Here is a 14,759-nt window from a genome sequence, read left to right as displayed (position 1 = left end):
CCCCAAAGGAATTCTTGTTCGTTTTTTCATTTGCATCTGGCGTCGACCCGAAACGAGGCGTTTTTGTGATTTTCAGCCACTGAACTGAAAAATCAATTACTGGCTCCGCTCGAACATCAGCAGGTTTTATGCGCAATATACGTGTGTAGCGCCACCTACTGGCGCGTTCGCTGTGTGCTAGCGATTGACACCTGTCCCCGCGTCTCTTCTGCAGAGCGTTCCTGTGACATAGTTCTGCCCTTGTCCGTGTCAAACACCCACTTTCCGCTTCTCGAGATGCTTCGTGCAGAGCGGCCCCACCCCCATGACCTACCGCATTACAAAACCCAGAGTTATACCAAGAATCTCCCCGTTAGTTCATCTCAAATATTATTTCTTCTGTTTTTAACTCAGTCAGTTTCATTATTAGTAATGACACTTGGCTCCTCTCGTCTGAGGGGTGAAAGAATTTCACACACAAACGATTCATCCTCCCAGCCCCTGGTGGGTTTGGTCGTCTCTTCAACACAGAGAGAAACTAAGGCACCGGCGTAGGAAGTGGAATTGTTCAAGGTTAGTTGCTGAGCTAGGAATAGAACCCAGGAGTCCTGGCTCCTCCCCTCTCTGCCCCCCAGTGTTATCCCCAGTTCAGCAAGTTGACATGAAACACCGCTACTTTTCCTCCCCTCCCTTTTCCTGCCAGCTCATCCCAGAGCAATCTCCATACGACCTACCAGGCTCTCTTCCACCTTTACCTCTTTGTTCATTTTGTCCCCAGCTCTCGTGGCCCAGGCAGCTCAGGTTAAGAACATAAAAGCAGCCAGACTGGGCCAGACCAATGGTCCATCTCGCCCAGTGTCGTGTCTTCTGACAATGGCCCAAGCCAGAGCTTCAGGGGATGTGCACAGAACAGGGCAATTTTGGAGAGACCCACCCCCCCGTCTTCCCCTCCCGGCGTCTGGCCGTCAGAAGTCCAGGGTGCCCCAAGCAGGGGGTCGTATCCCTCACCATGTTGGCTAATAGCCATTGATGGACCTGCCTCTCCTCTAGTTCTGTTCCACCAGCCTCGCTCTGCAAGATCATGACGGACAGTCCAGCCCCCCACGTGCCGTGAAAAGGATCTTCCACCATGAATCACGGCGCTGTGGCTAAAGCCTTCTCTGCACAGAAGGGCTGCACCGGCAAACCCTGCTGGTGGAGACGCGGCTTCTACCAGCCAACGAGTTCTTGTACCCGGACAGCCGGAAACATTTGCTGCTAGAGCCGCGTCCACACGGGGAATTTGGCCGGCACAGCTCTGTCAGCAGGGGGGCGATTCCCCCCACCCCACTGACCTGCTGTACCTACGCCAGCAAACCTTTTCAGGGTAAACTGGTGCTAATGATGTCCTGGGGCGCGGTGGGGCAAGCCGAAGGCAGAGAACTTACGTTCATTAGCTGGCTGGCATTTCTCTCCGACACGTCCCACGCTTTGCCGCTCTCTGTGGCTTTCTGCCTCTCTCTGGGGTTGATGTGAAAAGCAAAAGCAAAAGCAGGCAGCATCCAGTATAAGGTGCGAGCTTGGAGGGTGGGTCATTGTTCAGCCTTGCCCAAGTCCTCTGATTGGTTCAATGTCTTCCTCAGGTGGCTCCTCTAATCCGCAACCCTTGAACTTCCTTCTCACGCCGACATCTCAGGCAGTTCCTCTCTCTTCGCAAGTTCCGGGTTCCAAGGTGGCCAGTGTCCCTGGCCTCCCCTCTTGCATGGAAAACTTCCTGGTCCATGTTCGTTAACTCACTGACCCGTCTTGCCGTTCCAGCCTGGGGTGTAGCCGGATGCGGCCCCGGCCATGGCTTGGCCTTCCCCAGACAGCAGCAGCTCCTGCTCCATGGGGAGGGGGGGCAGCCCACGATCCCCCCCGCCGCTGCCCTTCCAAGCATCTGAACGGCTTCCTCTTGCGCCGCTACCTTGCTCTTGCGAGTGCGGTGCGCACAGTTTCCTGTTAAGCCATCACAAAACCACGAGCAGCGAAAAATCACCAGTGACGTTAAGTGTTTGCTTAAAGCCAGACGCAGGGTCGGGAAGGAATTCTCCCCTGGGACAGATTGGCAGAGACCCGGGGGGGTTTCACCTTCCTGTGCACTGGGGCCGGGTCACTGGCAGGTTTGAACTCGTGTCGTGGTGTAGTCTCTGTCACGCGTCTGGAACCCTCGATCTGGGGCCGTCGGTAACTCAGCCGGAGTCGGGGCCCTGTGCGGTGCCGGGGGTCAGACGAGACAATCACGCTGGGCCCGTCTGACGTTAAACGTGACGGGTTTAAAACCAGCCGGCTGTGCAAACAGCTCCGTGTCAAATGGAAACTGGGAGCGGCCGGGAGAGCAGCCGCCCGTCGTGTGCCGGGAGCTGATGCTGGGAAATCAGCGTCATTCCGACCCAAGGCCCGGTCTGTGTTTGGGGAACAGGCACGGCACCGTCCCAGAAAGCGAAGGTTAAACACTCCCCTCCCCCGCCCAGACACCCCAGCGGGCTGACCCCCTTCCCGCAGGGGATTTCCCGCCCCTGGGTTCCCGGGTCGTCCTGTCCACCCCTTTTAATATTGGCATAAGAGCTTTCTCAAATCCTCCAGGACCTCGTGCATGTGCCAAGGTTTGTTACACATCAACCTCAGGGGTTCAGGGATCTCCTCGGCCAATTCTTCAGCTACTCTTTCCTACCCGGTCCTGCCGGTTTAGACACGTCGACCTTTAGCATCTGGTATTTAACATCCCCCCGGTCACTGGCCGAACAGAGAGCCTGGTACCGCTGCTAGAGCCAAATGCCTCGGCCACTTCCTTCCGATCCAGGTGGGGAACATTCCCCGAACCCGTCTGCCTTCGGCGCGTCCCTTTTCCCAGCTGGGCCCTGTAACAGCTGTGCCCGCGCTGGGATCTCGGTTAGTCCTGAGATGTGACAAGGGCTTGTGATCCTGAACCCGACTGACCACCGGGCTTTGCACTGGGGACTGCAGCTCCCCGTATTAACGGTCTGGGTCACACCCTGCGTAGCTTGTACCAGCTCAGCTCATTCCACTCGCAGGGCTCCTGGCGTCCCTCCATCCTCTCCTGCGTGCTCCCTGGGTACCACCCGCCCACCCCTGCCATGCCAGCAGCTCTGTGCCCCCCATCCCCCATTCATAGATCATAGACTCCAAGGCCGGAAGAGCCCACGGTGATCATCTGGTCTGACCCCCTGTGTCCCACAGGCCAGAGACCTGCCCCACACTAGCCCAAGAGCGGATCTGTCGGAGGAACAGCCCGGCTTGATTTAAGAACCGTCCGTGACGGAGAATCCAACGCGCTTCTCAGGAAATTCTTCCCATGGTTCATTCCCCCCCTGGTACAAATGGACACCTGGATTCCAGTCTGAACTTGTCCAGCCCACCCCGTCCCGGGGCCTTTCTGCCGTGGGGCTTTTCAGATCTAGCCAGAGAGGTCTGTCCCGACTGTTACTAAAAATACCCTGGGGGCAGGGGGGCAAACACAGCAGAGCATTGCCAGGGCTTGCAGCTGCTCCAGGCCCAGGGGGGCTGACCCAACCCTGGCCGCAGCTCCGACAGCCCCGGGACTGGCTGCCAGACACCGGTTCTGGTGGCCACTGCTTCGGGTCTGAGAGCTGCTCCAGCCCTGTGTCACGGACTCACAGATCGTGCCCACTCTTGGCCCCGTGCGGTCCATGGGGGGTGCCCCTTTCAGTGCGACAGCCCTTCTCGGGGGTCCACTCTCTCTCGGGGTCAGGCTCCTCCACCTCCTGGAGCCGCACCTCTCTGAGCCTTAGCACGTCTGTCTCTGCCGTGGGCCCCCTCAGGGAGTCCCCTCGCTCTGTACCCCCTGGGGCCTCCACCCCCGAAGGGGTTAATCCCCCCCCGCCCGCCCTGTTCTCTAGACCGGAGCGACTCTCAGCCAGCATGAAGCAGGAGGGTTTATTGAGAGTTGAACACAGCACAGGAAACTCTCTGGCCTCAGGCCTGGCCTCCCTCAGCCCAGCACATCCCAGTCTCCCTGCATCCAGGTGGGCTCTGCCTGCTCCCCCTCTCCAGCCCAGAGCCCCCCTGCTCCCAGCTGGGCATCTGATACCCCAGGCCCCGCCTCTGTCCATTGTCTTCTCTCCAGGGAAACAGGGTCGTAAACCGGGGCCTCCTCTCCTGCTTCTGTCCTCTGGCTGGAACCGGCTGGTCAAGTCACTGGGTCCTCACTCTGCAGCCCATTGTCCGTCCACTGGCCAGAACCGGCTGCGTCTCCTCAGCTGGGCCTCCGGGTCACCAGGTCGCCAGGTCACCGGTCGCTGGGGTCTCCATCCTCCCGGCCATTGGCTGGGTCCCCACGTCCTCTCTCCGGTCCTCTGCAAAATGCACTCCCTCTCCCCTCCCCTCGTTAAACCAGTAACACCCAGGGAAACTGAGTCCCACCCCCCTGCATGCAAACCATGCATACTCCCTCTCCCCTCCCCTCGTTAAACCAGTAACACCCAGGGAAACTGAGTCCCACCCCGTGCATGCAAACCATTGAAACTCCACAGAAAACAAGAAAACCCCCCACTTCGTCACACCCTGCCACCAAAGACATCCCAGAGGTCCCGGAAAGTCCCAGAATTTGTGATCTCCGTCCGTGACAGAATCGTATCCATAATCGCAAGTCAGACTCAGGTTTCACGCTTCCTACGGGGGCCCCGACCTGCCACCAGGCCCAGGAACCCGCCCGAGGATATAAAGCTAACGCAGCGCGGTACGAACTGCCTGGGCCGGGTCAAAGGGTCATTGGCCAGTTGGAGGATTGGGGGAGCCAATGGTCCATTGGCCAATCGGTCACCTGGGGATTGGACGGTCCCTGGAGCAAGGACCAGGTTTCGGTCGGGTATCCGTACAGCGCAGGGCACAAAGGGGCCCTGACCCACCACTGGTGCCCAGCGGGCCCCCCACAGTGCAGATCCATCCCCGCAACGCTCCCCTTGCCGCTGGGCCCGGCCCGGGACGCCCCCACCTACCACCAGCTGCTTCTGGAACTCCTGCTCCTCGTCCTTGAAGGAGCGCTGCATGAAGAGCCGCAGGGCGTCCGCCTCGTGTGTCCCGTGCGCCGCCGAGAGCTCGGCCAGCTCCGCCGGCAGCCGCAGCCCCCCCATCCCGGCCGTGTAGTGACCCAGCGCCTCCCTGAGGGCCGCCTCGTTCTCGATGGAGGCCATGGTGGTCACCGCATTTTTTCCCCTGGTTGTACACATCCTGCTCCCTGTCGGCGCCATTCCCCAGCAGGCACATGGGCCCCTCCATGGCCACGGGCTAAAGAGAGGGAGCGGCAGAGAGCCCAGCAGGAAGAGCGGGGTGTGTATGTGAACAGCTGGTGTCCAAAGCGCTCCGCCCCAGAGGCCCACGCGAAGGGAGCATTTATCTCACATCCCCCCCAGCAATGAACGGCTCCAACCTCAAATGCTACACACAGGCTGACCCATAGCTGGAGCGATCAGCAAAACAGGTCATTGTGTGATCATTAGGGTTCAGAGTTAACGGACTATCACTAGAAATGGAGCAGTTCACACCACTCGCATGGCTTTTGGTTCAGGCTCTCTGCACACTGAGGCAGAAAACCCTGCCCGGAAGAGGTCACATTTGGAAGTTTTCTTTGCAGCCACAAGGGCTGGTGGAGCAGGGCTGGAGTCTCACTGGTGCTAGGGCCCCTTTACACACCTCAGGAAGTACAGAGGCCCCATGTTATATTTTTCACCCATTTCCACAGGGCCCTAGTGTTGGTGAGAATCCAGCCCCGAGCTTCTAGAAAACCTTCCCAATGTGACTGGAAGCCACCTGGTTTGCTGCCTGTGTCTGCAGAGAGCCTGACCCCAGTGTGAGTTGTGTCTTTCATAGCAATGGCAGGTTACTCCTGGAACCTAACGATTGCTTCATTATCTGTGTCACTGATGATCATTTCAGCAGGAACACCCAGCCCGGGTGCTTCTTCCGTGTCATTGTGGGAAATGGGGCAGATCTCGGAGCTGTGAACGGAGGCGGTGAAACAGCACTTGGCCAGCTGGCGACAGCAAGATCACACCAGCTCCGCGGAGCCCTGACCGGGTCGGGATTTCACATAGCGGGGGGGTTTGTCCATTTCCCGATGCCCCCGCCGGTGCCAGCCAATCACAGACTCATAGACTCATAGACTTTAAGGTCAGAAGGGACCATTATGATCATCTGGTCTGACCCCCTGCATGCTGCAGGCCATAAAACCGTCCCTACCCCTTCCCGCTGCTTAAACTGTTCTCCAGCATTTGCACTGCCAGGACCTCCCTGGGTATTTCACTAATAAGCGGGTGAGAACTCTATGCCCTGACAGGCCCTATCCTGGCTCCCAGCCCCCTTGCGCTAACCATTAGACACCACTTCCCTCCCAGAACTGGGGAGAGAACCCAGGAGTCCTGGCTCCAGGCCCCCTCTGCTGTAACCACTAGCCAATCTGCGGTTTAGCAATTTCACAGCACTGATCCTGCCTGGACAGCCCAAATTCAGGGCAGCCAGGGCGGGTTCGCAGCTTGTCCCGGCGCGCCAGCGTCTGTCCCGCATGTTTCTTAGTTCCAGCGGTGTCGATTCACGTCACCAGAGAGCAGCAAAAACACCCAGACATGAGAGTGAGGTTTGTGGGGGAGGTTTATTTAATTGCATAGTTTAAAGCTGTCCGGCTACAAAAGGGAGAGAGGCGTCCCCGTCCGACGCCCACGCCAGCTCCCATCCCTCGGCCCGGGGCTGGGGAGGTACCTGGGGCAGAAAGCTGCCTCAGCTCCAGGTGTGGTTGTCTGGTGGCCACCTTGCCTGGATCCTGCCCCACAGATCATGCTAATAGGCCCAACCATCCCAGTATCCCTCTCCAATAGCACCTGTGCATCTTGAGGTAGCACGTCTCCCACAATGCACCCTCCCTGCAAGGCTCTGTGGGGTGAGATATTCCTCCCTGACCCCTCCAGCGGAGTGTGGGGGGGCAGCCCAGGCCACGAAGCGTGGGGGCTGGGAGCCCTCGGCGTTGCAGTCAGAACCACCCAACGCTTTGCTGGATGTTACTAAGCTGCTCGTTGGCAGAGCGTCCTGTGGCAGGGGGTTCCGCGGGTGAACAGGCCGCTGGGGTAGCGAGGCGAGTGGGAGGCTGGGGGCCCCTCAGAACATCCGCCGGACGAGGCTGCTGACGACCCCGGCGGCCTTGCCAGCGAAGCCAGGTAGCACGAGGGTGGCCACATCGCCCAGCACCCCCAGCGCCGATTGGATCCATGACGGCTTCTGGATCTCCTCGGTCTGCTGCTGCAGGCGCTGGATCTGGTTCTCCAGGCGTCCGGCCTCCTCCCGGAACCCCTCCTTCAGCAGGGCCTCCTGCTCCTGGGGGGCAGCGACTGAATGAGGGGGATCCCCAGCCTGCCCCATGGGACAGTCCCTGCCCCACAGGCGGGGGTATCCCGCCCCTTGCCTGCCATTTGCTAGCACCCTGGCTGCCCCATGCATGGGAGTCCCACCCCTGGGCAGGCTGAGGCCGGTGGCAGGGGCGCCCTTGCTCAGGCTGTGCCCATCCTGTCCCCCCAGTACCAAGCACCCCCCCCCCCTCGGTACCTTGAGTTTCTGATCCAGCATCTTGCCCTGCTCCTCCAGCATCTTCTTCCTCTCGTCCTCCAGCTTCGTCTCCAGCTGCTGCAGATTCTCCTGGTAGCTGCGGTCCTGGTCCTCCCGCTTCTGCTGCAACTCAGCCTCCTTCTGCTTCAGGACCTGCTGCTCCCGCTCGGCCGCCTCGGCCCGGGCTCGCTCGGCTGGCACGGGGAGAGAGAGGTGGGTCAGCATGGGGAGGGCCATGGTGACTCTGCCTGCAAGTGCTGCAGCCCAGGCACCTTCTCCCCCGCCCCAGCGGCGTGATGTCCCCCCAGTGATACCTGCCATCTCCTTCTCCTTCTCCGTCAGGGCCTCGTCCGTCTGCAGGATGGACTGGGCCACAGCCTCCTTGGACTGGAGGAACTCCTGCAGCACCTCCTCGGCCTGGGGATGGAGAGTAGGAGACACAAGGTCAGGGGGGCTGTCTTGTGGGGCCAGATCCGGGTTGGGATACTGGATCACAGCACCGGAAAGTAACTGGCTGGCTAGGCAGGCGGGGGCTGGGAGACAGGACTTTCCCCTCTATGGGTTGCGGGCCCTGATCCAGTCCCAGGGCAGGGGACTGACTGGCTCAGGGTGGTTTGGAATGGGACATGGGGCCTTTCCCCTCCAGGGGGCGCTAGTTCCAGAATTAGCATTTCATTCCCACTCGACACCCTCAGCGCCTGTTCCGGATGAGCTGGGGACTGAACACGTTTTGTAACGGAACAAACAACCTCTTCACACGAGCGCTAACCGGCCCCCGCCAGCAGCCCCAGCAGAGCAGCTGAGGACTGGGTTGGCCACGGGAACCTGGCCTGGGGCAGGTGGACAGCGGGGAGGTCTGTGCGGGTGGGGTAGATGCATTCTGATGCTGCCCCTGATGCTCTCAGCAGGGCTTCCTGGGCTGCAGAATGAGGGGACGCTCCAGCCCTCTCCTACCTTTGCCCCCTTCCCTGGCACCTGCCAATATCTCTCCACCACATGCCACTGGTCGTCCTGGAAGCAAAGGTAGCCCCCGGGCACTGAGTAGACCCCCTCGCCGATCCGGTCATCCAGCTCCTGCGACAGCTCCAGCAGGGTGGCCATGCAGCGGTCCGAGGACACCAGCTCATTGCGCCGACAGAGCTCCTGCTTCTTCTCCTCCAGGCGGCGCTGCCAGGTTGGGCACAGACAAGGCAGGCGTGAGCCAGGGTGGAGGGGGGGGGGAGTACAGATGGGGCAGGGCCAAATGGGCAGGTGTGTGAGCCAATCCGCATGCACCCGGGGCTGGAGGTTGGGCCGGGTCCCTTTGGCCTTGCATCTTGGGTCTCCAGCTAAGCAAGGGCCAGAGCTGGGAGATACCTGGGGAAGGGGATCAGGGGAGCCCCACCCCCCCATCCCACAGAGGGGCAGCTATCCCATAACCCCCGGGGCCGGCGCGAGGGGCCGTACCATGAGCTCCCCTTGGAAGCGGCGGTCGTCATCCTTGAAGGCGCGCGCCATGAACGCCCGCAGCACCTCCCGCTCGCACTGGGCGTGCAGCTCCAGTAGCTCCTGCATGCTCTCCGTGGGCAGCGCCGCCCGCCGCTCCAGCTGCTCCTCGTAGACAGCCACGGCCTCCCCCACCGCCGCCGAGTTCTCGATCTGCGCCAGGGCCAGCACCGCGCTCTCCATGCAGGGCACCGCCCCGCTGCGGATGGCGTCCACGTAGGTCACCGCCAGGTTCCCCAGCACTGCCGGAGGGGCAGGGTCAGCGCCAGGGGGCCCAGCGCGGCCGGAGGGGCAGGGTCAGCGCCAGGGGGCCCAGCACTGCCGGAGGGGCAGGGTCAGCGCCAGGGGGCCCAGCGCGGCTGGAGGGGGCAGGGGCAGCGCCAGGGGGCCCAGCGCGGCTGGAGGGGGCAGGGGCAGCGCCAGGGGGCCCAGCGCGGCTGGAGGGGGCAGGGGCAGCGCCAGGGGGCACCCCACAAGCCCCGTTGGCCCCAGCATCGCATGGGGAGCTGGTGATCCCCTGTGACGGAGTGGGTTTTTCCTCATTATGTTGTACATGAGCCTATGTGAGCCTGACTGTTTTGCACGAATGCTGTGTATGCCTCAAAGTTTCCCTGGGTATTGCACCAAAGCCTGGGTGGTGGGAATGGGGGGGGGGGTGTGACTTTTGCTGAGACCCTCGTAGGCGATGGCCAGGAGAGTTTGCAACCAGGTGACACTGTGCCCAGGGAGTGAGACAAAAGACCGGAGACAACGGGCATGTTGGGGCCTGGCAGCTTGAGGCCTGGGGGCGGGGGGGGGGCCAAGCCCTGACTCTGGGCTCCCCTCCCACCAAGATGGACTTCACTGAATGTTCCCACTCCCTGTGCTCACAAGCTCTGTTCTACGCTGGGTTCCCCACGACTAATAACCCGTCTGGGTCACACGCTGGCTGGGAGTCGCTGCTGACTGCAGGGGGGGCAGGGCCCTTTGGCTGCCCCAGGGGTCCCCCCCAGGGGGACTCGCTGCGGGGAGCTCGGGGAGAACAGGGGGCTGAATGCTCCGAGGTCAGACCCAGGAAGGCCGAAGCCGTGTAGGCATCTTGCCCTGGTGAGAGAGGCTAAACCAGAGTCCTGGCTGGCTTCGTTCAGAGCAGTTCCAGGCCATCGGCCCTCTGACTCCGTGGCCGCCCCAGCCCAAGGGCTATGCACACTTACGGGCCCCGGTCACCACGTGGCCGCCCAGGAGGGTCTTGGGCTGCGACGTCTCCCAGATGTGGTGGCAGAATAGGACCACTTGCTCCCGGAACTTGGAGTCCAGCTCGTCCTCCCGCAGCTCCTCCAGCCGGGGCAGGCCAGTCCTGTCAGCCGGCTGGACGAAGACGAAGCATTTCCGGGCTGGGAAGAACTGGCGGATGCACTCGCGGGGCAGGTTGTAGAGCTGGGCTCGCTGGCTGCTGCCTGGGGAGGAGACGGGAGCTGGACAGCAGCCCTGCACTGACATGCGGCTGCTTCTGGGGGGCAGCTCAGAGGCTGTTGGACAGATTCCCCTGGGGGGAAGAGACCCCGATATCCACAGGGGATTGAGGGGAGCCGGGGAACCATCCCAGCTGGAACGTGGCCGGGACAGCAAACGCCCCAACTCCCAGGGACTGGTAACCCCCGCAAGGTGTCAACAGCTTGGGTTTGTGTCTCGCGCAAAAGTCACCCCGTCTGCAAGCACAGCGCCCCCTAGTGCCCCCCTGGGGCCAGCACCGCTCCCCTACCTGGCTTTAGTTTCAGGGCGTTCTCCAGGTACTCGTCCTCGGTGATCTCCCGCCCGTCCAGCTCCAGCTGCAGCGTGAAATCCCGCACGGCCCACACGAAGGCCGGGAAGAACCGCACGAACTCGGCCGAATCCTTCCCCTCCTGCCGGCCGCCCCTGCCCTCCGCCTTCACCTTGATGCGCTCCGTCAGCTCCGCCACGTAGCTGGGGGCTGGCTAAGGAACTGGAAACGCAGCCCCCCCGCAGGGTGGTCATGCTCCCCCGGGGCCCCCCAACCCACCTGCAACGGGGGCTCAGAAGGGACCGGGGGATGGGGAGGATATTCCATTACGACACCAGGAAGCAGGGATCGAACCCACCACCCCCAGGGTCCAGAGCAGCCCCCTACAGCACTGGAGCTAAAGCAGCGACTCCGCCAGCTGGTGGCAGTAGTGGGTTGTTACCCACCACACGGAGCGGCCACTAGAGGGCGCCGTGGTGCACACCCTGCGCCGTGGGTCATGATTTCGTTGCGGGTCAAGAATTTGGATGGAACCGTGGGGCCCTTCCTCAGGGACATAGGCCCCCCCAGCTCCCTCAGCCCCGGCCCCCAGGCAAGGATACTGCAGCTGGTCCATGGCCTGCTGGTTGATGGTGCCCAGGCTGTTATAGACCAGGGTGCTGCTGAGTAGCACGGCCAGCGCGAAGATCCACGCGTCGTTCTTCGCGTCACCCTGGAATGACACCCACCGTCACCGTCCTGAGTGTGTCCCAGCCGCAGAGCTCAAAGGCCATTGGACAGCAGGGCAGGATTGCCAGCCCCACAGCACAGATGGGGAAACTGAGGCATGGGGGCAGGGTGGCCAGTGGAACAGCCCCCCAGCTCTCCGGAGTCCCAATTCAGGCCACAATGAATTCCCATTCTTGGAGCCAGGAGAGTCGCTATTTGGGGTTGGCGTATTACCCTCTCCCACCCCGTTAAATCCCCAGCTCCCAGAGGCACGGGAGAGGGTGGGAGTTCACATTGCTCTTCTTTTACTGAAGTAAGTTTATAACCCACGTGGCTCTATTTAAACTTTGGGAAGGCGACAACCCCCTCCCCACCCCGTCCCATGGGGTCCAGGTGCAGCAGCCCCCCTGCAGGGCGTGGGGTTTTCAGCTGCTCTCGTGCATTTTTCGGGTCCCGACTTTTTTTTGCCCCCTAGTGGCTGGCGATACCGACTCTTGCCTCCACCTAGCGCAGAGCGAAGCCAACATATGGCCAAGGCTGCAGGATCCTTCTCCAAGGATCCATCTTATTGGCCATGTCTGAGCCCCTCTCCAGAGCGAATGTATTTATCGTCACACTCCCTCTGGCAGGCGGGGTGGGGAAACTGAGTCCAAGGTCACACAGGGGGTCTGTGGAGCAGGGATTTGAAGCTGGCTCCCCCAAATCTCAGGCCTGCCCTCCACTACTAGAGTGGGTCACAAAATTGTCACTGAAGAACACTGAATTGTTGATACCAAAATCACTGGTGAAACAGGGTCAGTTAAGGTGAATTTCCCAACTTGAAAAATTATTGGGGAAAAATTTTCAGAATAGTGGAAATAGCCCGACTGGCCGTTTGTCTAACCAGAAACTTGCTGTTTTGCAAGGCAAAGCGACATCTCGTTGCCAACATTTTGGTAAATTTAGACCCAGTTAAGAAAGAAAATAAAAAGGTGGAAAATCAAAATGAAATGGTTGAAAATGATCCAAGTTTTTTGCGTGACCCGGACCCAGGACACGTTTCCGATTTTCAGGCCCTGGCACTTTCGCCCCATTTTAATTTTTCATCACGATTCGGGATGGGAAACGTTTTCGATATCTCAACAGTTCTCCCCGGAGAGGACAAGCGTTTCCAGCCACGCCCCTGGGCGTCCCATTCCAGCCCCGCCACGGCATCCCCAGACCTCCCAGAGTTGGCACTGCCCCCCTCAGAGGGCGTCACCCCACATCAGACAGCCCCTCCTTCCCCTACATGGGGCTCGCTGAGTCTGTCCCTTCGCACAGGGAGCTCCTTAAATACCCCATCCCCTTTCCCAGCATGCCTTGCCCTGAACTACAAGTCCCAGCAGCCCCTGCGTGCCGAGGGGCGTTCCATCCTGCTCTGCAAATTGGCTGATTCTCATATGCTGCCCCCCCCACCCCCACTCACCTTCTCCACGTCGCCCAGCCCCTCGGTGTCCAGCAGCACCAGGGTGTGGCCGGCCCGGCGGGGGTGGGGCAGGCACCACATCCAGATGCCCTTGGTGTGCGACTGCACCGTGGCGCCCAGCGAGAACCCTGGGGAGAGAGGGGCGGAGCTGGGATAGACGCAGAGCGAGGGAACCCAGGAGTCCTGGCTCCGACCCCCGCCCCTCACACTAACCACTAGACCGACCCCCGCTCTCCCAGCATCAGGGAGAGAACCCAGGAGTCCTAGCTCCCAGCCCCTCCCCCTGTTCTGACCACTAGACCCCACTCCCCTCCCAGCGCCAGGGAGAGAACCCAGGAGTCCTGGCGCCCGGGGGCAGGGCTCACGTCTCTCACCCGTTCTCTTGCTGGCCAGTTTGTTCATGAGGTAGGACTTGCCGGTGCGGTACAGCCCGGCGATGGCCACCACCACCACTGGCTGGGAGATCTCCGCCAGCACCTGCAGCGCCTCCTGCTGCACCCGCAGCTCCCCCTCCGGACTGTTCTCGATCAGGCAGATGGGGGCCGGCATGGGGATCTCCATCGCGCTGGGGGGCGGCCTGTGGGACACAGAGTGGGGAGGGTCAATGTGTGGGGGGCCAGACATGCAGGGGCAATGAGACTCAAAGCCAGGCCCCCCAAACTGCGGGAGACACTTCCACCCGCCCCGGGTGCAGCGTACGGACCCCAGCGTCGCCCGCGGCTGCTCACCCCGGGGCAGACAAGCCCTGGCGCTCCCGGGCATCGCTGCAGACCCCCTTGAATCGCAGCTGTTGGGGCTGCTGCTGGACAGGCAGGACGGTCCAGTGCTTAGAGGGCCAGCCTGGAATCTGGGGTCACATCCCAGCTCCCCCACAGACTCCCCACCACTTAGGCCAGGGTTTGGAAGGTGTTTCGTTGTTGCTGCACTCAGCAGTGCAAGGCCTGACTGTCCCTGGTCTCAGCTGCTCCGTGCCTCAGTTCCCCCATCTGTACAATGGGGATAACAGCACCACCCTGCCCCCCCAGGGGGAGTGAGGGTCAATTCATGAGGCGGTGGGGATGGGGCCCCTAGAAGGACCATCGACAGGGCAGCCAGAGCCCCCGGGATGGAGCCATGGGGCACGCAGAGGCCTCTTGCCTCGATTACACCCCGTCTCTGAGCTCTCTCCGGCTGCCCAGAAGCCGCGGGCTGAGCGGAGGTTGATTTGTTTCCATTCAGTGGCTGGAAAATCCAGGGGAAAGAATTGTTTCAACTCCTCCCGAGAGGGGAACGTGTCTGGTGGTCTCGTCAAAGCAAAACCCCCCAAATAAATCTGCTTGGGGGCTGAACACAACGTTTAACCTTTGTACATTTTTTTTTTTAGAAGAATCTCACCACGTGTGTGAACTTCGGTTCCAAACGAACCATTCGACCCCAAACTGCCCCCGCTCCCTTTTCCATGGCATTTCTAGGCAGAAATTCACCCTTTCTGGCTCTGTGGTTTTAACACAACCCAGCTCCATTTTGACACAAACCGGTTTTCTTCCAGCCGAAACGCGTTGGTGACCCTGTGACACTGCGCCCCGTAGGCCTCACCGTGAGATGAGGAGGAGAGGGTTACGGCAGAATTCTGCTGCATTTGCTACAAGTCATGTGAGGGGTCATTGGACAAGGGATGGTTTGCTCAATACGATCATCCTAGGTGTGTGCATGGAACATTTTGGTATCTGAAGTTATGAGTATTGACTGTGTATCTGTACATGACAGGTAGTTACACCTGGGGAACACCATGTTTTCAGTCTAGATAGCGGGTGGGGAATGGCCTGTTCA

General features: G+C 60.8%; 1 protein-coding gene across 1 annotated transcript; it reads right to left on the bottom strand.

Moving 5' to 3' along the window:
- Nucleotides 1–6,689: 6,689 nt before the first annotated feature.
- Nucleotides 6,690–13,517, bottom strand: LOC128827282 (guanylate-binding protein 1-like). The gene is made up of 10 exons (XM_054011135.1): nucleotides 13,325–13,517; nucleotides 12,951–13,078; nucleotides 11,398–11,507; nucleotides 10,796–10,998; nucleotides 10,248–10,490; nucleotides 9,016–9,296; nucleotides 8,524–8,736; nucleotides 7,884–7,986; nucleotides 7,570–7,763; nucleotides 6,690–7,341 (listed from the first exon to the last, which is right to left on the bottom strand). The coding sequence occupies exons 1-10, from the start codon at nucleotides 13,509–13,511 to the stop codon at nucleotides 7,126–7,128; spliced, it is 1,878 nt and encodes a 625-aa protein (XP_053867110.1). The 5' UTR covers nucleotides 13,512–13,517; the 3' UTR covers nucleotides 6,690–7,125.
- Nucleotides 13,518–14,759: the final 1,242 nt, after the last annotated feature.

Source organism: Malaclemys terrapin, chromosome 21 (genome assembly GCF_027887155.1).
Source record: "Malaclemys terrapin pileata isolate rMalTer1 chromosome 21, rMalTer1.hap1, whole genome shotgun sequence".
NCBI classification, from domain to species: domain Eukaryota; kingdom Metazoa; phylum Chordata; order Testudines; family Emydidae; genus Malaclemys; species Malaclemys terrapin.
Note: the sequence above shows the minus strand (reverse complement) of the source record. Positions and strands in the feature narration are given on the sequence as shown.